This window comes from Trichosurus vulpecula, chromosome 2 (assembly GCF_011100635.1).
Source record: "Trichosurus vulpecula isolate mTriVul1 chromosome 2, mTriVul1.pri, whole genome shotgun sequence".
Taxonomy (NCBI): Eukaryota; Metazoa; Chordata; class Mammalia; order Diprotodontia; family Phalangeridae; genus Trichosurus; species Trichosurus vulpecula.
The window spans coordinates 330,663,766-330,690,554 of record NC_050574.1 but is presented as its reverse complement, the minus strand read 5'-3'; the positions used below and the strand labels follow the sequence as shown (position 1 = coordinate 330,690,554).

Below are 26,789 nucleotides of genomic sequence, written 5' to 3'. Positions count from 1 at the left end.
GTGGAAACTCCCTTCATCAACACAAATTGGCAGCTCCTCAGAAATGCATCCTCTTAGAGAGCTGCCTAAGGCACCGACAGATTAAGTGACTTGTCAATAGCTGTCAAAGGCATATCTTAAATCTAAGTCTTCCTGTCATCAAGGTCCACTCTCTATACACCATGCCACTCTGCCTCTATGGGGAGAATATAATGTTGCCCATTCATTTTAGTCCTGTACATCTCTTTGTGACCCCATTTGGGGTTTTCTTGGCAGAGATAGCAGACTAGTTTGCCATTTCTTTCTCCAGATCATTTTACAGATGAGGAACTGAGGCAAAGCCCAGGGTCACACAATTAAGTATCTGAGGCTGGATTTGAACTCAGGAAGATAAGTTTTCTTGATTCCAGGCCCAGTGCTCTATCCATTGCACAATCTAGCAGCCTCTTTAAAAATAATAGACATTAAATAAATGTTCATTGGATTTTATTCAACGCATGCCAAATACTGATAATCCAATGCTAACGATATATTTGACAAATCATTTTCTCATTACAAAAGATGGTGGGAAAAAAACCAAAGGTGAAAAACTGAATATACAAATTTCAAATGGAACAGAATTGTTGTTGTTTATCCTTCGTTCTCAAAGAGGACCAATGACATCAGCTGTAGTTTGGAGGAAATAAAGAAGGGGCAGCTAGGTGGAGAAGTGAGTAGAGCACCGGCCCTGGAGTCAGGAAGACCTGAGTTCAAATCCGGCCTCAGACACTTAACTCACTTGTTAGCTGTGTGACCTTGGGCAAGTCACTTAGCTCCAATTGCCCTGCCCTCCCCCCTCCAAAAAAACAAACCAAAAACAATAAAGTAAAAAGAAGAGGAAGTAGGGCAGTTAGTTCCAGGCTCCAAATTTCTCTTTATCTTGAGGCAGCTAGGTGATATAATACACAGAGCACTAGGCCTGCAATCAAGAAGACCTGAGTTCAAATCCAGCCTCAGACACTTACTAGCTGTGTGACCCTGGGCAAGTCATTTAGCTTCTATTTGCCTCAGTTTCCTCAAATTGTAAAATAACAGCACTATCTGGAAGGGTTGTTGTGAGGATCAAATGAGATGTTTGTCATTATTTAGTATAGTGCCTAGCACATAGTAGGAGCTATATAAATGATTTTCCCCTTCCCCTTTCCCCCTTCCATTCCCTTCTTACTAAAAATACATACAGGCTAATAGCTGCCACTGTCTCTGAAGTTTGGTTCAGCAAAATTCAGAATGCCCCCTGAAAGGGAACTGTGCTCCTTGAATACGTTTACTCCACTATAGTCCACTCCCACACTGTTAAAACACATAAAGTGGCCCTTTCATCTTCTTGCTGGGTATTAAGCAAAACACCCTGGATTTGTTTAATCTCTTTTGCTTCATTAAACTTGAGCTCCGAGTACCTAAAGCTCTGGGGGCACTCTGTGATGTATAGTTCATTATAGCTCACACTTCTACTTTTCTTTTCCTGAGGCATTCTTAAACACAGAGATTCCAAGGACCTGATTCTACTTTCCAAAGGGAAAGTGTTCCAAAAGGGAAAGTGTTTTCCAGAAAATTCTGGATAACAATGTGGAAATTTAAACTTCCTAAATCATCTTTAACAAAAAAAAAAATGTTCCTAAAAAACAGGATTGGAAAATTAAGTCATAGTTCCTTTTAACTGGGTCTTCTTAGAAGCTTTTTTCACTCCTCTCTCTGTCCCTATCACTCACTAGCTGTGTGCCCCTTGGTAAGTCACTGAACTTCCAGGAACCTCAGCTCCCTCATCTGGAAAAAAATGGGGAAAATAAAAGTGGGCCTCCTAACTTCCCAGGGCTGTTTGTGAGGCTGGGAGTGGTTTGTCTTTTTGATCCTTGGCACAAATTTTCATGGGCTTCCAATAGGTTAAGTCATTTTAAGGATTTGTGGGAGTTACTTTTTAAATCATTCTTTTCCATTTTTTTCTAACTAATGCTTATATTTTATTTGGTTCCCTTTTTTAAAAACTGAATAATCACATGGTAGATGTTTATTTTTCTTCTCCTGCATTTCTCTATACAATAGGTTCAAAGTGTGGCTATCAAAGCATATCTTCGTAAATCCTGCGGTTAAACCTGATAGGCATTCATTTCTTCAGCAAACATTTATTAAATACTTACACTCAACTAGATGCTGAAGAAACACAAAGTTTAAATAAGACCTTACTGATGGACATTACAATTTAGTAGTAGAGCAAAACACCCAAACAGATACCTCTGATATATAGCCAAAAAATAAGTACTTAAAGAGCTACAAAACAAAATGCTAGAAAAGGCCTGTAGAAGAAGGTTATTAAGAATTGTAGAATTCAGAGAAAGGTTCCTGACGGAGTAAAGATACTATCTCTGCTTTAAAGGATGGACAGGCATTCAACAAGCAAAGAGAGAGAAAGTGAGGCATTCCTCCAGGCACAGAAACAATCAGAGCAGAGACGGGGGCTTGTTTAGAGAACAGAGAAGATTCCAGATGCAGCTGAAGCATAAAATGCATAAGAGAGTAATATGAGAAGCCTAGAAAGCTAGGATGGCACCAGATTGGGAAGAGCTTTGAATGCCAGAATAATTCGAATTTTCTTTGGTATGCAATAAGTAGCCATTGAAAATTTTTGACATGTACATAACAGCAGGAGCAGATATGTTCACATAAGAAAGAATATTCTGCTAGTAGTAAGGATAGGAAGAAGAGATTGGAAGTGGGAAGGAAGCTATCATAAGGGTTAATAAGGGCCTGTACTCAAGTGATAAGAGATGGGTAAAGAAAGAAGGGGACAGATGTAAGAAATAATGAGGTAGAATTGACAGCAATTCACAACCAAGTGAGTATTAAAGGTGAGGAGGAAGGAAGAGTTAAACACGACTCCAAGTAATGAGGACTTTTGTACTAGGATGGTAGTAGTGGGTACATGAAAGAGGAGAAATACATGAGAAATCTTCAAAAGATGGAATAGATAGGAATTAGGAACTGATTGAGTATGAAAGGTGAGGAAGAGGGAAGCATTAAAGATGTCCCCAAAGTTGAAGCATCTGTTCTCCCGAGTAGATGAATCATGATGCCATACACAAAAATTGTGAAGTCAGGAGAATCAGGTTTATAGGAAAGATAAATTTGGTATAAACCTGTTGAGTATAACATACCTACAGGACATTTAGACAGAGATGCTAGTCATAAGGAAGAACAATAGATATTGGAGTCATCTGCACAGAAGTGGTAGTTGGAGCCTTAAGAACTAAGCAGATTTGCAGAGCACGGAAGGAGAAGAAGGCCAAGGATAGTCTTGGGAAACATCCACATGAAGGGGTCAGGGGAGAAAAAAGCAGTGGAAGAGACATAATAGGAAAGGTTGGAGAAATAGGAAAAGAATCAGGAAAATATGGCGCCTCTAAAGCCACACACAGGACAAGAAGACGTATTGGAGAACACTGTCTAAAGCTGCAGAGGTCAAGGAGAAATGAAAAAAGGACATGGAATTTAATGATTAGAGAGCTGTTGGTGACCTTTAAGATTTCACTTTCAGTAGAGTAATGGGAATAGAAACTAAATGTCAAAGGGTGGCAGAGAGAGATGGATATTGAGGAAGAGGCATTGGGTACAGATAACTTTTTGAATAAGCTTAGCAGAAAAGGCAAGGAAAAAGATGGTAGAGTGGGTAGCTAGGACATAAGGGTCATGGATTGTACTCTGATAAAAAGGATTAGGAGGAACTGAGAATGTTTAGAGGAAGAAGAGAAGCAATCAGTGGCAAGGCAGAGAGGGAAGAAACAGGAGAGAGATAGAATGATTACTGGAGCAAAGTCCAGGAGGAGAAAGGAGGGAATTGGATTAGGGGTAAAAGTAAAAGGATTAATCTTAGAAAGGAATGCAGATAGTTCTGTGATCAGCTCTGACCATGTGACTGCCCACCCTCCCACCCCCATTCTACTGTTCAACAAACAAACTCCAGGATCAACACCACCAGGATCAAATATAAAATCCAAATTCCTTCACAACCAGAGCCTCTCCTATCTTTCCAGTGTTTTTACTATCTTATGTACCCCCTAGATTCTCTTGTGATCCAGTAACATTGGCCTAAATACTCCATCTCCAGACTCTGGGCATCTAACTGGCAGCCCCCCATGGTCCCTCTTTATCTCCATCTTCTGGCTTCCTTGGCCACCTTTAAATCCCAGCTAAGGTCCCTCCTTCTACAAGAAGCCTTCCCTGATGCTCTTTAATGTTAGACTTCTCTCTGTTGATTATCTCCTATTTGTCCTGTTTATATAATTTGTATGCAGTGGTTTTCATATTATCTCTCCTGTTAGATTGTGAGTTCTTTAAGATCAGGGACTGGCTTTTGCCTTTCCTTGTGTTCCCAACCTAGCACAGTTCTTGGCACATAGTAGGGCACTTAATAATAACCATATCAAATGACTAGCAGGGAGAAACAAGGGATAATGATGCTGAGAAGTTTTGAGGACTAAAGAACATTAAAGAAGTTTGTATCACACACCTTCCTTTAAAGTCGAAGGGACTTAACTCCCTCTTGCATTATATTATTATTTTATTTTTAAAATAGATTTTAGTGATTCTTTGTTTTTTATATTTTACTAGGTATATGCTCTCCCTCCTTCACCACCAAAACTGAAATCTCCCCTGTAACAAAGAATAACAAAGCAAAAACAACTGACACAATTGACCTGTCTGACAATATATGCAATTTCCGGATCTCATAGTCCACCACTTCTCTGTGGAGAAAAGGGACAGGATGCTTCATTATCTGTTCTAAGGGACCATCATTGGTTTTTCACTTACTCAGTTTGGCTTCCTTTCAGGGATATTTTTAGTTACATAGTTGCAATCATTGTACCTACCTATTTCTCTTCTGTTTCTTTTTGTTTCACTCTGTATCAGCTCATAGAGATAACCCACTGATTCTCTGAATTCCTCAATGGAGACATTTCTATTTAGTATTTTACTTTTCCCCAGTTACATGTAAAGACAATCATTGACATTTGTTTTTTTAAAACTTTGAGTTCCAAATTCTCCCCCTTCATCCTCCCCCCTCCTCATTGAGAAGGCAATTAAATATAGGTTATACATGTGTAGTCATGCAAAACACTTCCATAACAGTCATGTTGTGAAAGAAAACATAGACAAAAAAAAAACTCAATAAAAAAAAGTATGCTTCAATCTGTATTCAGGCATCATCAATTCTTTCTCTGGGGGTGGATAGCACTTTTCATCATAGGTCCTTCAGCATTGTCTTGGTTTGTTGTATTGCTGAGAATAGCTAAGTCATTCACAGCTGATCATCTCACAATATTGCTGTTAACTTTGTACATGGTACATTTCACTTTGCATCAATCCAAGCAAGTCTTTTCAGATTTTTCTAAGAGCACCTTGCTCATTATTTCTTAGAGTACAATACATACTCTTCATCTCTTGCTGCCCAATAATATTCTACTTTATTCATATAGTAATGTTAATAGCTAAAATTTATATAATGCTTTAAGGTTTGCAAAGCACTTCTCAAATATTACCTCACAACAGCTCTCTAAGATAGATGCTACTATTATCTACATTTTACATTTGGAAGAAACTGAGGCACAGGGTAGTTGAGTGACTTGCCTGGAATCACACCAATAGTAAGTAACAGAGGTTGAAATGGAATTCATATCTTCATGACTCGAGGACCACAACTATGTTACCTACTTATCTACTTTCCACAGTTTATTCAGTCATGCCACAATGGATGAGTAACTACTTTATTTCTAGTTCTTTGCTACCACAGAAAGGTCTACTGTAAATAATGTACATATATACTGAATATATACTGAAATTCTGTTTGTGTCTTTGACCTCTCTGAGGTATAAAAGTAACTTACAGTGGCTGAGTCAAAGAATAGGGAGAATTTGGCCAGTTTTCATGCATAATTCTAAACTTGTCCAGAATAATGAGCAGTTCACAATTCCACCAATAGTATATTAGTCTTCTCACAACTCCTTCAACATTAACTTTTTTCTTTTTCTCTTCTTTCTTTCTTTCTTTTTGGCATCTTTGCAAAACTGCAGGGTGTGAGATAAAATAAATATATATCTTTTAAAATTTCTACTCCTTTTATTATTAGTGATTTGGAGGATGTTTTCAAAAGGACATTGATATTTTGCCATTCCTTTTAAAATTGTTCATATTCTTTGATACATCTCTTGGATCCATATATCTGCATGTATGTATATATATTTCTATAAATGTGCACATGTATACATATGTACACATATAATAGCTAGATGTAAGTTTGTATAATATAAATCAGTGATATTGATGAAAAGATTTTTCCCATTCTATTAAGTTTCTTGTGATTCTATCTGCATTAATTTTATCTGTGCAAGAATCCCTTCATATTACAAATGAGAAGAGTGAGGTCCAGATAGGTTAAGTGATTTGCCAGAATCACACAAATAGTAAGTTTGTAAGGCAGGATTCAAACCTAGGTCTTCCAGACTCCAAAGTCATTGATAGAGAAAGTAAATTTGATAGAGGTGTTAAGTTTGGGTATTATGCCTTTCCTGATTAGATTGCTAGGTACTGACAATCTTAAGGCCACTATCATGTAAATATGCTAATGAAGAACTTTCAGAACTTTGAGAAATGGCAACTGCTTAAAACTCAGAGATAGTAAGAGCCAATTTATAAAGTTCGTATTCTGATAAAAAGCCAATGTAACTATTACTAACATTCCCCAGCATTCCACATACAGATACTAGAATGTTATGAGCCAAGGAGGTAATCCCACAAGTTCAAAGTTGCTAGTCTCTGTCTATGGGGTTCAGCAAAGGGTTGTGGCCTGAAGTTATTAAATCAAAGTGAAATGAAAGTACATTCCTAAAAGCAAAGAAACAATACAACCAAACAGCAGCTGAAATGGTGCTTAAGGTTTCATTAAAACAGCAGCGCTTCCTTTGTCTCTAACTTGAGAGTGATCAGCTTGCAGATTTGCACAACCTGCTATGTGTTGGCAGTGGGGTGGGAGTGAAGGAATGGAGGAGTTGGTAGTCTCTAACCACGCACCTTTAAGGGAAGTAACAAGGTGGCACAGTAGATAAAGCATTGAGCATGGACTCAGGAAGACTGAGTTCAAATCCAGCCTTGGACACTTACTAGTTGTGTGACCCTAGACAAGTCACACCACTTCTGTCTGCCTCAGTTTCCTCATTTGTAAAATGAGAATAACAACAGCATTTATTTCCCAGGGTTGTGGTGAAGATCAAATGTTATACATGTAAAGTGCTTTGTGAGACTTGCGACACTACACAAATTAACTCTGGTTATTAATAACAACCCTCGACCCTCCTCCTACTCCTACCTCTTTGGAACACCAAGCACATTCTGGGTTGATGAGCAGACACTCTTCACAGGAGGTGGCACTCCCACTTGTACAGATGTTGAGACCTTCAAGGACAAAAAAACAAAAGAGGTAGTCAATGAATTCCAAGCTCTCACTTTAATGATGAAGTTTTTGATTTGGGGGCTATATGCCACCGAGGGACCATTTGTTCAGTAGAAAAGACCCAAAGTTGTATTTCTTTCTCCCTTGCTTCAACGACAATTTCAAAACTATTCATCAGATCACTATTCCATTCTTATCACCACAGATCTCCACATCACACCCTCACTCCTAACATATTTATTTTTTGATGTTTAGCCATTTCAGTTATGTCCGACTCTTTGTAACCTCATTTGGTGTTTTCTTGGCAAAGATACTGGAATGGTTTGCCATTTCCTTCTCCAGCTCATTTTACAGATGAGGAAACTGAGGCAAACTGGGTTAAGTGACTTGCCCAGGATCACATAGCTAGTAAGTATCTGAGGCCAAATTTCAGTTTATGAAGAGAAGCCTTCCTGACTCCAGGCTTGGTGCTCTATCTAACCTGTTTTCAAATAGGCACCCAAGCCTTTGAAACACAGAATCAGTAAGGAGAAAGAAAGAAAAAAATGCTACTCTCATTTTGGGCCAAATTCTACAGCATGTCAAGAAACAGTACGAGAAACTTTTGGTCTTCTAAATTAACTATGGCTTCTTCCTTACCACACTGAAATTTGTGTGCATGTTTCTTTTGTTTTTAATAGAAAGAAATCAATTTTCTTTTTCTACCATCTCCATCCCAATAAGAAAAGAAAAAAGAAATTTCTTGTAACAAGTATGCTTAGCCAAGGAAAAACAAATCCCCTCATTGGTCATTTTCAACATCGTCTTTCATCATCTTCGCCCCCAAGCTCCTTCACTGGATCTCTGAAATCACAGGTGGCTATCATGTTGATCAGAGTTCTTAAAGCTTTCAAACCTATTTGTTCTACATAGTGCTTCTGTTGTTTTATAAATTATTCTCCTGCTTCTGCTCATTTCATCCTTCATCAGTTTATAAAGTCACTAAAATTCTTCATTCTCATAATATTGTCATTATAGTAGAAATTACTCTTTTAGTTCTACTCACTTCACTGTGAATGAGTTAAGTCTTTCCATTTCTCTTTGAAGTCATCTATCTCCTCATTTCTTACAGCTGTCAGTCAGTTAACATTTATTAAGCACCAACTATATACCAGGCACTGTGCTAAGCAGTGGGATTACAAAAAAAAAGGGAAAAGACAATCTCTGTTCTCCAGGAACCCATAATCTAACAGGTGTGACAATATGCAAACAACTATGTGCAAATAGGCTTTATGTGGGATAAATTGGAAATGATCAAGAGAAGAGAGGCACTAGAATTAATAGTATCCCATCACATTCATAAAAACAAAATTTGTCCAGCTATTCCCAAATTATCAACTTTAAAAATTAGCAAAAATAGCAGCTTTGAAATTAGCAGTTTCTTCCTACTTCCATTTTTCAAATGTTATCTCAAAAGCCATCCTACATTGCCTTTCTGAGGGAATAATAGTTTAGTCCTCTGTACTGGAGAGTGTGCTGACCTGGACTGAAGAAAATCTGGTTCACAGGAGAACATTGTAAGCAGTGACAGCAACATTGTGTGATGACCAACTTTGATAGATTTAGCTCTTCTCATCAATGCAATGATTTAAGACAATTCCAAGGGACTCACGATGGAAAATTCTAACCATATCCAGATTTAGAACCATGGAGTCTGAATGCAGATTGAAGCAGACTATTTTCTCTTTTTTTGTTGTTCTTTTTTTCTTTCTTGTGATTTTTCCCTTTTGTTCTGTTTCTTCTTTCACAACATGACTAATACGGAAATAGGTTTAATATGATTGTACGTGTATAGCCTATATCAGATTGCTTGCTGTGTTGGGGAAAGGGGAAAGAGGGAGAAAAAACAACTTGGAAGTCAAAATCTTATAAGAGTGAATGTTGAAAACTATCTTTGGCCCTGGAGTCAGGAGGACCTGAGTTCAAATCCAACCTCAGACATTTGACACAACTTACTAGCTGTGTAACCTTGGGCAAGTCACTTAACCCCAATTGCCCTGCCTTCCCTCCTAAAAAATAATAAATAAAAAAGCTTAAAAAAAAAAGAAAACTATCTTTGCATGAAATTGTAAAAAATAAAATACTATTAAGCAGGGGGGGCGGGGAAGAGAAAGAAAACCTGGTTCAAATCCTGCCTGCATCTATCTGACAATTACAAGCTATATAAGACCACGGACAAGCCACTTAAAGCTTTGAGCTTGATAAGAAGTTCTAATACCCACCTGACCTTATTGTTGTGAGGCCCAAATGAGGTGATGTATAGAAAAGGTTTTGAAAACTTTCAAGTATTATAAAAATGTTAGTCATTAGTGCACTTCTTCAGAATATCCAGGACAGAAAGGGTCCTGACCCCCAGGAAGGCTGACACCGGAGATGAGGCTATATTGGGCACCATCATGAGGCTGCATCCCACACTGAGCATTTTGGTCATTAACACAGCAACCAGCAGGCAAGCCCTTTATCAGTGATTTGAGAGGAAGTATAGGCAGCATAATGGAGCAGGAATGTTCAAGCACTTGGTTTGAGAAAGGGAATACAAAGGAATAAGTATTTTGTGCTAGGTGCAGTGCTATGCACTTTACCAATATTATCTCATCTGAGATTTTAACTGGGAATCAAAAGTCCTGACCCTTCTGGTTTGTTGGTCATATGACCTAGGCTACACCCCTTCACCTCTTTGAAATTCAGTCTCTTTATCTGTTAAAGGGAGATAACCTTCTTATTGGAAATATCTTCAAGGTCTAGCCCAAACCTTAATCCCTTCACAATTTTAGATGCATAAAAAGTCTAAAGACATAAAATTACTTGTTTAGGGTGACAGAGTAGAGATAAGATTAAAAATCATGCCACATGTGCCCTTCTAGGTCCTCAAGTGTGGTCCATGACCACACAAGGGCTGCACATGAGGACCTAGAGGGCCACAGCTTCCACATCCCTGATAGTCAAACCAGACTTTTTGGATGGGGAACCTCCCAAATCATGAATTCACTGCCTGTAGGTAGTCCCAAAGTATATCATTTAGCAGATCATTCAGGGCCTGCCTACATCTTCATCCTCCTTATCGCTTCATCTCCTTGCCCAGTGGAATGGGCAGATGAGAACAATTTGTTCCAATGACCGTGAAGGCAGCTGAAGCTATGGAGCACTGAGAGCTTGGTCAGACATGGAAGATGCGAAGACCATCTACTGCATCCTGGGCCATGACCAGTGGTCCTGACTATTGTCCTGCCACTGAATGTCAATGACTCTGGAAGACAGAGTCAGACAAGACTATGCAGCTTTGCCTAATTGAAATCCAATTCACACACAAATCAAGACATTAGCCTCGGAAGGTCAATGGTCCTCTTAGAAAACAAAGGACAAACAACAACCTCTTTATCCACGTCCCCTCATAGGATACGGGATCACAGACTTACTAGTCAGAAGGGATCTTAGAGAGTCCTGAGGTTCTTAATCTTGGATCTGTGAACTTATTTTTTTAAAATACTTGGATGAATATCTTTCAATAGAACTAAATTCCTTTGCATTTTATTTCATGCAGTTAAAAACATTATTCTGAGATGGTCCATAGGCTTCACCAAACTACCAGAGGGATCCATGACACAGAAAAAGATTAAGAACCCTTGACCTACTCCAACTTCTTTATAGAAGAAGAAACCAAGGCCCAAAAGGGTCAAGTGACTTGGCAGAAGGTCACAGAGATAGTGACAAAGCCAGAATTCAAAGTCAGGTTCCCTGATTCCAAAACCCAATACTCCTTCCACCATCCCATGCTGCAGAAATCTAGCATCATGATGACCCCCACTAGCTTGATTTCTTGAGCCAGCCTGCCAGGACCCTTGGGTGAAGGACCCTTTCTGACCTGGATATTCCACTGTTGTTGTCCAGTCATTTCATTTCACTTGTGTAAACTCTTCATGACCCATTTGGGGTTTTCTTGGTAAAGGTACTGGAGTGGTTTGCCATTTCCTTCTCCAGCCCATTTTTACAGATGAGGAAACTGAGGCAAACAGGGTTAAGTGACTTGCCCATGGTCACACAGCTAGTAAGTTTCTGAAGCTAGATTTAAACTCAATAAGAGGAGTCTCTATTCACTGCACCACAGGATAGCCTATAAAAGTCCATGACCAAATGACATGTATAGTACTATAAAGTTTCTGAAAGGTTTGACTATTTGGAGTTAAGATAGACAAGTGCCTTATAATAGCACTTTGGAAAAACCTGGCATCTTTCATTCCCTTTCTATCTGTTTCACCAATTTATTTTGTGACCACAGACATGTTGCTTAATGCTCTCATAGACCAATTTCAAAACCTTTGTAATAAGGGTAATTTTACCAATGACTTCTCTCACCAGTTCTGTTAAAGACATCATTTTAATAATATATTTTGAACATGGTTAGGTCAACTCTGCCAACCAGTCTGGACAAAATTATACGATGCCAGGCCACACCAGGGTTTCCAAGCACCTGCTCTTTCTTTTCCTCTCAAAAAAGTCCAAAAACTATGGGTTACCTCATGAACCACTGGGGAGTGGTCCCAAGCTGGTGTTAGGAAGTCCTAAGATAAAAGATCTGGGTGTCGAAGTGGACAGAGCACTGGGCCTGGAAGACTCATCTTCTTGAGTTCAAATCTGGCCTCAGCCACTTCCTAGCTGTGTGACCCTGTGCAAGTCACTTAACTCTGCCTCAGTTTCCTCATGTATAAAATGAGTTGGAGAAGGAAATGGCAAACCACTCCAATATCCTTGCCAAAAAACCCCAAATGGGGTCACTAAGAGTCAGACATGACTGAAAAGCAACTCAACAACAAAGATGAAAGATTACTTATGAATAAACATTTTACAAAATGAGTTTTAGAGTTTGGGATTTGGGTCAAGACAAACAGTTGCCTTTTAACTTGATTCTAAAAAGTTTATTTTATAAATAATTATAAATTCTTTTCTAACTGTATTTAATAAATATTGTATAAATATTTCTTTAATAAATACATATTTTACTTAATATTTATGAGCAGGAAATTGTGTGTGTGTGTGTTTATGTATAGATATAGATATAGACGTAGACATAGGCATAGGCATAGATACAGATAGATATTTATCACAGGGATCATGGACTGGGAGCTGGGAAGTATCTCTTTGGCCACTGAGTCCAATTCTCTCATTTTATTGATCAGGAAACCTGAGGTCCATGGGTACCAAATGACTCGGAGCTGATTGTGAGAAAATAAAAAGATGCTTCTAATAGAACAAATAAAAGAAGAATTCAAGCATGACATGAAAGGGGGAGGAAGAAGTTGAGGATAATTAAATGGCGATTAAAAAATAGCATTTTGATTTTAATAGATGCTGAATGGACCCCCAGGTGGCCAGTGATTCAGGCTAGCTCTTTCTAGGCTGGTAGTAGAAACCTAAATGGACACAAGAGATCTCTCTGGGACAATGAAGAGGGAAATCTCTACTCAATAGCATCATCGTTAAAATAATGCATTTACAGAAATGTACTTTCACATCTATAGAGAGTATAAACTGTTCTGGGAATCAGGCCAAAGGGCTGTAAATGGGAAGTCAGTAAGGGATCTCCCAGAGAGTTAGTGAGCTTCCTAAACTGTAGGTCTGACCATGTCATCTCGCCACCCTTCCCCTGTTCACTGAGTTCCCACAGTTACCTTCAGGATACAACATAAAATCCTCATGATTTATCTTCCTGAGTTCAATTCTGGCCTCATATACTTCCCAGCTGCGTGACCCTGGGCAAGTCACTTAACCATATTTATCTCAGTTTCCTCATCTGTAAAATGAGCCAGAGAAGGAAATAACAAACTACTCCAGTATTTCTGCCAAGAATCACAGAGTCAGACATGACTGAAAAATGACTAAACAACAACTTCCTGACTCCAGGCCCAGCACTTTATCCACAGAGCCACCTAATTGTCCGTACACATAATGGCTGGGCAACACTGGGCAATCACTCAATGTTCTAGACAACTGTCTAAGAAAGATGAGATGTTGCTGAGCTACATTAGTAGAGGGAATTTCTCCACTTAAGAGAATCGATTAAATCAGAAGTCTAGTCCTTAACCCTAATAATAATTATAATAAATTACCATCTATTATACTAAAGTGGTCATTTTTTTAGCCATCCAGAAGTATATTCCAAAGAGTAAGTTGCTTTTAGGACTTCTTGAAAGAGGAATATTGTAGATTCTGAGCTCAAATTAAGTAGAGGGTACATGCTGGTATTTAGCATCACAGAATTTTAGAGCTGGAAGGCTCTTGGAAGATTTGAGAATGTGTATGACCATGCCAAATCATTCCCAAATCTCACCGATAGGTCCAATCAGTTTCCATTCTAGAAATTCTGCCAGGCTATTTTGCTTATTTGGGTACTCTTTGCTCTTTAAACACACTAATATTTCAGAGAATGGGGCATTTGGCTTATGGGGTGAGCCACCCAGAACCACTCTGTGTATGTGCTCAAAGAAAGGAAGCCAGGAATAAAAGCTGGATGCCCAAATGTCACGCTAAGTTACCAAAATAGGAAGTAGTAAAAACAGACTATTACCACATTTACTTTTCTATTACGCTGTGACCTCCGATCTCTAACTCAACTTAAACACTTTTTTCTACACTCTAAGGCTCTCAGCTTTATTGCAAGCCATAATCTTAAAAAAAGAAAAAAGTGCTATCCTGCAACATGGTCTGGCTAGAAAAGCAGCCCCAAATACAGGGGGCAGAGGGCCTGATGGATTTGAATCTCACCTCTGGAACTTACTACCTTGGGCAAATCACTCTCCCTGTCTTGGCCTGTGTTTCCTCACCTACAAATTGCAAACTGAAGACCACTGGATTAGGTGATTTCTAAGGCCTCTTCCAGCTTTAAATCTACAAGTATCTGCTACCCCTTGCTGGATTTTTCTCTCTTCAATAATTCACCTATCTAACAGCTAGGTGGCACAGTGGATAGAGTGCCTGGCCTGGTGTCAGGAAGACCTGAGTTCAAATTTAGCCTCAGACACTTCCTAACTGTGTGACCCTGAGCAAGTCACTTAACCCTGTTTGCCTCAGTTTCCTCATCTGTAAAATGAGCTGGAGAAGGAAATGGCAAACCACTCTAGTAAGTTTGCCAAGAAAACCCCAAATGGGGTCATGAAGAATCAGACACAACTGAAGCCAGATTACAAATCCCTGAATTTTCCTTTGAAAGGTTTCTCATCTCCATCATTCCTTTCCAGGTGTTAAACCGTGATCACCTCACAACTCAATTATTGCAACAGTCTCAATTCCAATCCAGTCTGCTGCTGCCCTCCATTAGTGGTAGAATGGAAAGAGAGCTGGCTGGTGCTGATGTCAGAGGACCTGCATTCAAATCTTCTGAGGCAGGCTGCCTGTGTAACCTTGGGCAAGTCACTTAACCTCAATGGGCCTCAGTTTCCTCAAATATAAAATAAGGAGCTGGTTCCTTTTAGCTCTAGACCTAGGATCCTATGGCTTTCATCTGATTTTTTGTCAGCACTGTATTTTTTTACAGCACTATATTTCTCATTGATGAAATAGATTACATGAATAGGTTAAGTGACTTGCCCAGGGTCACACAGCTAGTAAGTATTTGAGGCTGGATCTGAACTCATAAACTTGAGCCTTCCTGATTCCGGGCCCAGTACACTATCCACTGCACCACCAGGTTGTGTCCACAGCAAGCCAAAGTACAGACCTTAACTCAGTGTTTCTTAACCTCTTTTGTATCATGGACCCCTCTATAGTCTGGTAAAACCTATGGACCCCTCTCAGAATATTTTTAAATGCACAAAATAAAATTCTTAGTATTACATAGGAAACCAATTATATTGAAATACACACACACACATACACATACATATATAAAACAACAATTTCACAGAACCCCAGGTTAAGAATCCCTGCAAATCCTTTTGGAATTTGGTGTTAAAATCTTCCATTAAAAAATGAAAACAAAAACAAAACTCTGCCAGAATCTCTGCCAATTGGAGATCCATTCGGATAAACATTCTTACTTTTAAAATTCAAATAGTCCCTGAGACAATTATGGTAGTCAGTCCACGGAAAAAAGTAAAGTACTTTATGCAAAGGGCTTCCTCCCGCATATATATGTGTCTAGATAGATAGATGTACATATACATACAATATACATAGATATATATGTATGCATATGTGTGTACGTATGCATATAATACACACACACACACACACACACACATATATATATATGTACACACGCAGCTATTAGGCATAAGCTGAGGAGGGTAAAAATGGGAGTTTTGACTGTGGTACAAAAAAAAAAAAGGAGGGGGCTGATTTGGGATCAAGGGCTTCGTGGAGGAGGAGGGAGTCAAGTCAGAGGCTTGTGGTTCCTGTGACATAGATGGGAGACCCCTGTGAACTCCAGGGGAGGGGGCCTTTGGTCTCAAAGATCCTAACACAAAAAAAAAAAAAAAGACCTAACAGAATCCACTGTGTGGCTAGGGAGGAAGAGGAAAAGGGCATTTGGAAAATTATATTCTTTCAATTCCCCAGCTAACTAAGGGAGAATTTTTTTAAATTGTTCAGTTGTTTTAGATGTGTCTGATTCTTCATTCCCTTTTGGCAAAGATTCTGTAGTGGTTTGCCATTTCTTTCTCCAAATCATTTTAGAGATGAAGAAACTAAGGCAAACTGGGTTAAGTGAATTGTCCAGGGTCACACAGCTAGTAAGGGTCTGAGGCTGGATGTGGAACTCAGGTCTTCCCAGGCCGCACTGTATCCACTGTGCCACCTTGTTGCCTGTAACTGAGGAGGAAGGGAGGACCTAAGAATGAGGGTAAGAACGGAAGGACTCTAGAATGGTAGGTTTGTAGATCTGTATGAGATTAGAGAAGGTCTTGAAGGAAGTAACGCAGGATCTATGTTCTGAATTCTTTTTTTTTATATATCTGTAAAATACCATAATATGGCTGATTTTTATTTTGTTTTTTGATCATGAGGCCGTCTGTTTCCTCATTCACAAAACGGCAATAATAATAATAATAATAAAATTCCTCAGGGACTCAGTTTGTAGGAAACACTTGGGAAACTTTAAGCACTACTTAGGTGTGAGTTATTTTAACCAATATTATGCATTCGCTCTTTGCTCTCTCAGCAGAGCAGCCTGCTCATCCTCCAGCCCCATGAACAAGTCTCACTTAGTACTCCTGCCTCTTTGTCATCCACTCTGATTTGGAATCGGAGAAAGTGGGTTCAAATCCTGGCACTGCTATTCACTTGAAGTGAGACACTGGCCAAGTCACTTAACCTAGAATGCTATTTCCTCCCCTCTCTGATTATCCAAATCCTACCAACCTTTGAGGGGATCTCTTCACTGGAGACTTTCTTTACTACTCCAGTCCCAATTCACTTTTCTACTTAACACCTACAGCATCTGCAAATAACTTCTCATTAACTGCATGAGGCTGGGGTATGGTGAGGGTGCAGACTTGTGATTCCATTGGTGGAGAGAGCTCATTATGGGAAAAGTTCTTCTACCAATCCAGACCTGTAAATTATAGTCTTAAAGAGTAGCCTGGTTCATTAAGAGATTAAGAAATTAAATCTAAATTATATCATAGGTTGGACTTTGAATGAATGGATGGATGGAAGGATGGATGATTGGCTGGATAGATGAATGAATATATGGGTAAAAAGCATTTATTGTGCTTACGATGTGCCAAGCACTGTGCTAGAAGCTGGGGATACAAATACAAAGCACTTTCATATTGCCTGCCTTATACTCCATATATATCTTATACATACCTCATTATTTGCATATTGTCTCTCCCGTTAGAGGAGAATTGGAGCCAAGCAAGGGACCAATTTGTGATAATCAGAGATGATACGAAGAATGAGACAGCTAGCTCCCCTTACTAAACATTTATCCTATGCAGTGGCTTTTATTAACTCTTTGTTATAATTGTTCAACTGTTTCAGTTGTGCCTGTTCATGACCTCATTTGGGGTTTTCTTGGCAAAGACATGGGAGTAGTTTGCCATTTCCTTCTCCAGCTCATTTTACAAATGAGGAAACTGAGGCAAAAAAAAGGCTAAATGATTTGCCAGTGTCACACAGGTAGCGTCTGAGGCCGTATTCGAATTCAGGTCTTCCTGACTTTATTAAGTTTATTAACAGCTGTGGGAAAATTCTTGAAATTATAAATATGGTTCCAGACTTAAGAGAGCTTAAAACCCAAAAGCGAGGTTAAAACATATTAGAAATATAAATTTTACATTTCATAAAAAATGCTTTTTACTCCAGGAAAAAGATTTCTAGACAGCTACAAACAGGGCAGTTTTCAACTTTTTTGAGTCCATGTCATTACCATCTCCTTTGAAGATCAGCGTTTCCCTTGGGAATAATGGAATCTATTCTCAGGAGAATATTATAAATCACTAAAACTTGTCATTCTCCCCTAATTGTGACATGTAACATGTTTATGTGGATTTTTATAAACAAATATCTCCACAAGCCGAAGAGCTCTCTTGCATTCGTGATGTCGTTCTTGGCTGAATCTCTCTTGGCCAAGCCACAAAAAGGAGGGAGGAGGGGTCACCACGTTTCCTCCCCCAAGCACTTAGGTCACCTTTGCACCAATCTGGAGACCACAGCCTTCAGGGAGTGAGTAACCAAAATAGGTGTGGGATCTAAAAACACCCAAGAGGGGCAGCTGGGTGGTGAAGTGAATAGAGCACCGGCCCTGAAGTCAGGAGGACCTGAGTTCAAATCCAGCCTCAGACACTTGATGCTAGCTGTGTGACCTTAGGCAAGTCACTTAATCCTAATTGCCTTGCCTTCTCCTTTCCAAAAAAAAAAAAAAGCACCCATGACAGGGGCATCCATCAGGCAAATTGGATGGGGAGGAACAGGAGATAGTTAGCAACTTGGATTCAATATCCTGGCTATCCTACTCAGAAAGGGAGTGGTGATAATGACCATAACTGTACTACTGCCTTCCTTTTGCAAATGAGCAAAGTAGATCTTTAACATAGAAAAATATTCAGTGCCATGATTCAACAAGTTTTACAAAAAATCTTTCTTCATCATCAAGAGAAGCAGTTTGGTATAGGGGATAATTTTGGTAAAGACAAGAGTGTTGGACTTGGATTCAAGAAGATCTGGGTTTGAATCCTAGCCATACACCAGCACTGTGACCCTGGGCAAGTCACTCCATATCTGTAAAATAAAGCAGCTGGACTAGATTGACTGCTATAGTCTCTTTTAGCTCTCAATCTAGGATGCTATGAATAACAAGACTTAGTAAGGAAAGACTGTACAAAGCACTGTCCTCATCACTGGGGCAGATTCATTCCTGTCTTCATAGGAATTAGACACAAATCTTTCTTTCCTGTCTGACTCTTCATAACCCCATTTGGGATTTTCTTAGCAAAGATGCGAGAATGGTTTGCCTTTTCCTTCTCTGGGTTATTTTACATTAGATTATAAACTCCTGGAGAACTGGGACTGTTAATTATTTCCTATTTATCCTGTATACAGCTTGTACGGTATACGTTTGTTTGCTTGTTATGTTCCCCCATTAGACTGTAAGCTTCTTGAGGGTAGGGACTATCTTTTGCCTCTTTTTGTAGCCTCAGTGCTTAACACAGTGCCTGGCACATAGTAAGAACTTAATAAATGTTTATTGAACTGAACTATTTAATTAAATTTCATTTTTTCTTAAATCTCCAATGCCTGTCTCAAAGTAGGTACTTAACAAATGTTTGATTGATAAGAAATAATGGAGCACAAGGTTACTGAAGACATTCTCTCCACCAGCTCCTGGCGGGAAATTAGAGAACAGCTGGGTGGTTTTTTTTTTAATTTCTCTCAGGTTATTTCATCTGCCCATCCCTATCCCCACTTCCCTTAAAGATTCAGCCTCCATCACTTCTAGGTGAGTTTGAGGAGAGCCACAAAATCCCTATTTCAGACTACTGCTCACGTAACATCTCCTAGTTCTGCTATCAGTGCTGACTTGAACTCACCCATTATTACCCATAAGGTAGCTATGATGATGGTCAAGTGAGTACAGAGGGATGGGGACAGGTAGAACCAGCATTCTCAGCTTCCTAATCACATTTGCTAATGTTTGCCTCATCCCTGCATACCCACAGCCTGCACATCAATGTTGCATACTGGGGGAAATTTAAAAAAAAAAAACAAAAAACCACAAACCCCGGGTATTGACCAAAGTGGAGGACGCAACTGCAACAAACAGGGCCAATAAATAAGCAGCTCCTTTATATTTATAAAGCCACTAATGCAATTCCAGGTGGGAGGGGGTGGAGGGAGGAGAAGGGAACAAACTACTCCAAGACACCAGTTCCCAATTACTGAACGCCAGCCGAAAGATAAATGCCTTTGCAAATATCAACCCTCCTATAAGCGCCGATACACACAGTCCCATTCTGAAGGGCTTATATTGTTTGTGAACTGTGTGACCGTCCTGAGTTATTAATATATTTGAGCCCTCAGGAGAATATTTCCATGACCAGTCTGAAGAAGAAAAATTAGCTCCCGTGGCAAACAAGTACAAAGGGCCCATTGCCAAGTTCAGTAGATATTTTATTCTCAGTTGCCTCAATAGCTAAATCAGCATGGAGGACAAGCCAGAGAGGAATACTAATCAGAATTAATTAGCCCCTTCCCTCTTCTGCCACAAAATCCTTCATAGAAATCTTTGGTTCAGGTTCAACTGAGTTAAAATGTAAACCCAAGGAGCAAACAGAAGTCCGGTCATGTCTATTCCTGGCATTAGGCCGGCTGAAGAGAGAATGCACACTCACCACCAATTCCCAACTTTCTCACCATCCTATGTATGGAAATTGTGGAGAGGGGGAAGGGAGCTGTCAAAGAGTCTAGTATCATAGAGGAATGGATGGGCTTTCCCTGGACTCTGTGAATCTAATTCTTAGAGTGTTCATTAAGAAAATGGGCACGTTGGTTTTGTTTTTTTAAATAAATTGAGAGTCAGAGTACTTCAAAGTTTTCAAAGTACTCGAAATAAATTTTCTCATTATGGAACCATTTTGGGGGGCTCAGAACTGTGATTTCATTAGGTTAAGAAACTCATAGTAAAGAAACTCCTTCTAGCAATGAAAATCAGCACCTCCTAAATTTAGGATTTCAGGGAGCTGCCTGGGACATTGAGAGTTTAAGTGTCTTGCCCAGGGTCACACAGCCTGTATGTGTCAGAAGTAGGTCTTGAATACAGCTGTTCCTGACCGTTGCTTCCTTTGGAGGCCTTTCTCCGTCCTAGCCCCTCCCCCACCCCCATTATTAGTGCTTTTTCTCTGAGATTGCATTCCATTTGTACTGTATATGTCTCCTGTTTTGTTAGGTCATGTCCAACTCTTCATGACCCCACTGGGAGTTTTCTTGGTGGAAGATACTGGAGTGGTTTGCCATTTCTTTCTCTAGCTCATTTTACAGATGAGGAAACTGAGGCAACAGGGTGAAGAGACACAGCTAGGTCACACAGGAAGTATCTGAGGCTGACTTTGAACTCAGGTCCTCCTCACCCCAAGTCTAATCTTGCCAGCCAGCACATCTCTGGTCAGAGGGATTTGAACCCAGTTCCTCTTGATTCTAAGTCTAACCAAGACATACTGAAATGTCTCAACAATGAGGTTCCACCATCCCCCATTCTGTTTGCAAGAAATTTCATTTTATGAAATGTCTTAGATAAGTCAAGCCCTCAAAGTGTTAAGGCAGCCATTGCAAAGCAAAGGGTTGGAAGGGAAGTTCTTTAAAAAGTTTTAAGAATTTGTTCCTGATCCTCAAATGAAGTAAAATACCACAGTCCTAGGGTGGACATTAAGAACCAAGGCTGGAAAGGGGGGAGTGGAATGAAGGTTCAGTAGCATGACTTTCTCTAAGCTTTGGAGCCAGAAGAACTGGGTTCCTGCCTCAGCACTGTACTTATTAGTTATACGACATTATACAAGTCATACCTCTCTAGGCCCCAGTTTTCTTCATCTGTAAAATGAGATTAATAATCCCTGTATTATCTGCCATATAAGGTTGTGGTGGGAAAAGTATATTATAAATTGAAAAAAGGGCATGGTCTTATAATCCTGCTTCTCTCTACCCTACAACTACATTTTCCCTTTCAAGCACAATTAAGACCTTGAAAGCACTTGTGCTGATTTAAAGGGGGGGGGTGAAGTAGAAGAGGGGGACACAGGTTAAAAAAGGACTTTTGACATTATTGAGAAATCGGGAGAAATAAAATTGGAGCCCTCCCAAGCCAGCACAGTGCAATGGAAAACTGTCAGATCAAGTGTCAGGGAGCCTGGGTTCCCTTCCCCCTCTGCCAATGACCATCTGTGTGACCTTGGGTAAATCACTTAGCTTCTTTTCATCTCAGTTTCCTCATCTGGAAAATGAGAGTGTTGAACTAGGTGACTTAGAGTTCCCTCACAGTTCAAAATCTATAACCTGTGTAACTATGGCCAAACCTCAATCCCTCTTGGGTGTACTTTCCTAAGGTAGAATATATCATGTTTCAATTTTTACTATAGTTAAGATCTCTGGGCTCTAGGAATCAGTTTTCTCCATCTAAGGTGCACACTCCATATAGCACTCTGTGCAGCCTGCTAGAGAGAATTGATATTATAACTTAGAGCTTCTTCTTTTCTTACGATAAACATCAGACTGGGCAACAAGACTCAGGACACTGGGATCTGGGCTTTAGTTTCTCCTTTAATCACTAACTAGCTCAGTTACCTTGGGCCAGTCACTTAAATTATTTAGTCCTATAATTTCCCATACATTCTTTGCACACTGTATCTCCCTCAGCAATTATTACAAAAGCTTATCCAGAGTTGTCACTCAATATTTGGGTAAATGGATTAAATGAACGGTATCTTTCAAGTCCTTTTCAGCTCTAAATTTCTGGAAGTTCCAATCCACTAAGAGGGGAAGGACAAACTTCCTGTTATCACAGACTTTGATCCTTCTAGAAGCTGGCTAAGTACTTTTGAAGGAGATGGCAAAAGATGACAGAGCAACTAGGTAGCTCAGCAATGAGGAAAACCACAAAAAGGTAATTGGAGCCCATTCATACAGAACTTTCTACCAGTTTTTCCTAAGCTCTGCATTGTCTAGGAGAAAGGTCCAATCAATAGTGTTTTTTGCCCTGGGGAAAGAGAAAATCCAATCAAAACACAAAACAAGCAAACAGAAAAGACCACCACCAACAATTGCTAACTGAGGTCATTTAGTTCTAGCTCTGGGATATTTACTTCAATGAAAGAAAACTTGTTACTATATTAAAAACCGAATTACAAAGAAACCTTTCCTATTTGCCCAGAGCCACTTTCTCTCAGTCGGTCACAATCTCTGTCTCTCCTGCTCCTCCTTCTTCCTTCTCCTCTCCTCTCTCTCCCTCTCCCTCTTCCTCCTTCCCCCCCTCTCTCACTCTCGCTCTCACCCCAGTCCTCCCTTGCTTACTTCTTTTAAGTGAAGTTCAGGAGTAAAATAGTGTGGGGGAGGGATAATCATCCCTCCAGGCTTCTAAGAATGATGAGGTGGACAAGTGACAACTTGCTAACAATGCACAGTGAATTTAAAACTCCCCCAAATCCCTAGGGAACGGATGTATGTGGATGCTTATTATCCTCTCTTTTCCCATAGCATTATTGGGGGGAGGGGGGAGAATGTAACATCTCATTGCAAAAGTTGATTTGCCCATCAGCTTAACAGCGTCTTTATTCTGGGGCCTCACTTACGAAAAGTACTAACCCTTCCCCCAAGCTAGAAGGTCATAAAGTCGGAGCCCTAAAACTCTCATGAGAGCATTTGGGGGTAGTGGAAAGAGAAACAGCAGGGTCTGGGTTCAAGCCTCTTCTCTGACCCAGAACAAGTCACTTAAATTCTCAGCGCCCTCAGGCAGGACTTTCTAAGACTGTAAGGTGCAGACAAATTAGCTGTATATCTGCTTTGGTAGTAGTCCTCCGGAGTTCTTGGCACCAAACAAATCACAGTGAAATCACACACACACACACACACACACACGCACGCACGCACACGCACACACACAACCCTACCCCTTCCAAAGTTAGACTAAACTAGTCCTTCTCCGGATTCTCTGAGAGTAGTCCCCAAGATAGGGAATATTACAGATAAGTTGGGTGGCTACTTTAAACCTGGGGCTTCTCTCTTCTTGAACTGAATATAAGGCTGGCCAGCAGGGCATGGGGAGCATGGCCTGGGACCTGGGTCCTATTCCATGACTGTCTCTTAACTGATCCGTGACAGTCGACGCTTTAAGCTTCCTCGTCAGTAAAATGAATAGAGTTGGGCTGAACTGCTTCTAGGTCCCTTCCAGATCGAACATTCAAAGATTCTTGGATATTGCCAAGGGAGACAAACCCTTTCTGCCTGAGTTTCCAGGCTCCGCCCTCCAGTTCACAAGGAAAGCTCAGACTTCTGGCAATAAGCTTTCTCCTGGCCAAGGACATCGTCCGCATGGCTCGCACACTCCCCAAAAGCTCTGCCCACATCCATCCACAGAGACTTCTTTTGTGCCCGAGGGTATGGAGAAGCCCAGCTCCCTCTCGCTCACTCTCCCTCCTCCGTCTCTTTGGGCACCTCCGAGCACACACCACGGGCTCAGTCAACAGATGAAGTCGCTGTTTACTCAGGAAGAGAAGGCTCCTCCAGAGGAGGAGAGGAAAGCCAGGACAACATCCACTCTGACTGGGGCTGCGCAGCTGGGCTAGAACCACCAAGTTCTGCGCTACAGAAGGGGCAAGCAATTCAACCCGTTTCCCGCCCCTACCCTCCCACCTAAAGGCAACAAGAAGATGCCCTTAGTCCCAGAGTCTCTTTCTCCCACCCACTTATTCCTTAACCTCATTCCTGGAGTCCTAGGGCCCGAGCTTTGTCCTGCAAAGTTTCTGCTTGCAGCTCCTGGGTTGCAGCTGGGGCTTACCTGGGCTCTGAGGCAGGAGGGTGCAGAACACCAGGAGGCAGGCAGAAAGAGGCCACAGCCTTTGGGACATGGTGAGGGGCGCGACAGGGACGACCCGGGGTGCCCGGTTCCCGGGGCCCGGCTGGGCTAGGCTGGAGACCGCTCCAGTGGAGGGACGCCGACCACGCTGAAAGACCCAGATGCGCTCTCAACAGCGGAGCTGGAGAGCCGAGCTGTGCCTGCTCTTGTGACTGCGGGGTCGGGACTGGACTGCCAGAGCCGAAGTGCAGAGGACCAGTCCAGGGAGACGAAGCCTCATTCCCGCCGTACGGGACCCCGCAAACTCGCAGCCTAGACCAAGGCAGAGGAGGGGGAAGGGTGCTGCTGCCGCCGCAGCTGCTGTGATTGCAATGGCCCGGGCTCAGCTGCTACCATCCCTTCCTAAGGCTGCCCTGTTGCATGGAGAGCACGAGCCACCGCACCGCTCACTCAGTCTCAGCCGCCGCCGCCCACCCCTCAGCACCGGAGGGGCCAGCCGAGCTAAGTTATAGTGCCACAGGCTACTACGGCTCAGTCTTCCCCAGCAGGCCAGGCCTGGCCCTGAGCAGGGACTCGGCGAGGAGTAGAGGTGGGTGGGCTGGCTCTGCACCCCGGGGACTCAACTTCTGTAGCTGCAGGACCAGCTCTATCCCGCAGCTCCCTCGCGCGCCAGCACACTCTTCTTCCCTTTTCTATTTCGGCTTCTCCTCTGTTCTCTCCTCCCCTTCCCTCCCCTTCCTCCCTCCCTGCCGGCCAGCCGGCCAGCCTCCCCAGCCAACTAGCCTCGTCCGATTTCCTCCCCTCCCTTTCTCCTCTGCTTTCCCTCCTCCCCTACTTTTCCCTCCTCTGGCCCCGCCTGAGCTGACACTCAGCCAGCTAAGTGCGAGGCGGGGCGAGTTCAGCAACCCAACCAGCCCGGCTTAGCCCTGCAGCACCGGTCGGGAACTTACTCACAAGTGAGATCCCCCTCCTACCATACGCCCCCCGCCCTCCACACACTCACATTTAAAAACTGACGCCTTTTGTTTTTAACATCATTTCAGTTGGTGAAGGTATCCCTTCCCCCCTCCCATTCAGCAAGCTTTCCCATGTAAGAAACATTTAAAAAGAAAGGGGAGGGGGCAGTAATTTGCAAAACCAGCCCGAGAGTAGACGAATGATTACCACACCCAACCCCCTACTTTGGCAATGAAAGAAGAAAGGTTTATTTTCTTAATTCACCTCTAGGGCCAAGTTTGGTCATTATAATTATACAACATTCAGTTTCTTTTTATTATAGGATGTCTTTTAAACAAACTTGAGTAGGATATCGGAACCCCAAAGTTGAATCCAAACTTAGTTTGCCCAAAAACATTGCTGCAATAGGGGAGGGGTATAGCTGCATTTACTAGGTCAGATTATTTTGCTTTTTACCAAAGGTTTGGCAATGCTTACAGATCAAAGAGCTTCACTGGAATGATATTCATAATAGTTTACAGTTAAGTCGAGTTTCTGCACCCGAACACATGTAACCACTTGGGGCAAACTTCATGGACTCATAGGAGCAGTGGATCAATCAATAAACAAGCATTTGTTTAAGGTCAGCTTAGTGACGGGTGCAGTGAGTGATTCCACTGTAGCATCCGAACATAATTCAGCCCTGATTCTTGAAGCAAACACAAGTCTGTATTATCTGACCCATTTTCCAGAAGAGGAGACTGAGGTTCCAAGGAAGGCAGAGACATCAACTAGTTAGTACGTCTCAGCGCTGAGCTAAAAGCAAGTGAAGGACTCCTTTGCACTATCCCAGGAGACCTCAGGCATGGCTGTTAAGTAATAAGAACACTTTTTTCCAATAGTTTGTGAAACCAGTTTCCTTACTCTGCAGTTTCAGTCCAAGATCATAACTGTCCTGCTTTTTCATTTTGCCTTCTGCTCGTTCAACACTGCATAATGAGTGCCTGGACTTCATTTGTCTCTTGCCCTCCATCCTCTCCTTCCTTGAGTTTCCACATAATGACACCAAACATTTGAACCAAGCAGTGGATGAACTGCCTCCTTCCACACTGCTTCGGTTTCCTCTAGTTAAAAAAAAAAATACAAAAAACCCTCTATCAATCCTAGCATCTCCCAAGTTATTATCCTGTCTCTCATATCTCTCAACCCTTGTTAGTTTTCTTTGTCTAAACCTTCTCACATTCTATTATTAACCTCTCTACCTTCTATTATTGTTGTCTGTATATATGGGGGCAGGTGGACAGCTAAGTGGTACAAATCTGGCCTTAGACACTTCCTAGCTTTGTGACCTTGACACTTCGCCTT

At 41.2% G+C, this 26,789-nt stretch overlaps 1 protein-coding gene across 1 annotated transcript in view; it reads right to left on the bottom strand.

The window, feature by feature from the left end:
• Window positions 1–25,236, bottom strand: part of ITGB5 (integrin subunit beta 5) — a 192,264-nt gene extending 167,028 nt beyond the window's left edge. The window contains exons 1-2 of the mRNA XM_036745271.1: window positions 24,471–25,236; window positions 7,373–7,458 (exon numbers count right to left, since the gene is read on the bottom strand). Of these exons, the coding sequence (XP_036601166.1) occupies window positions 7,373–7,458; window positions 24,471–24,540 (156 nt within the window). The 5' untranslated portion in view covers window positions 24,541–25,236. The remainder of the gene's footprint in view (window positions 1–7,372; window positions 7,459–24,470) is intronic.
• Between the last annotated feature and the right edge of the window lie 1,553 nt (window positions 25,237–26,789).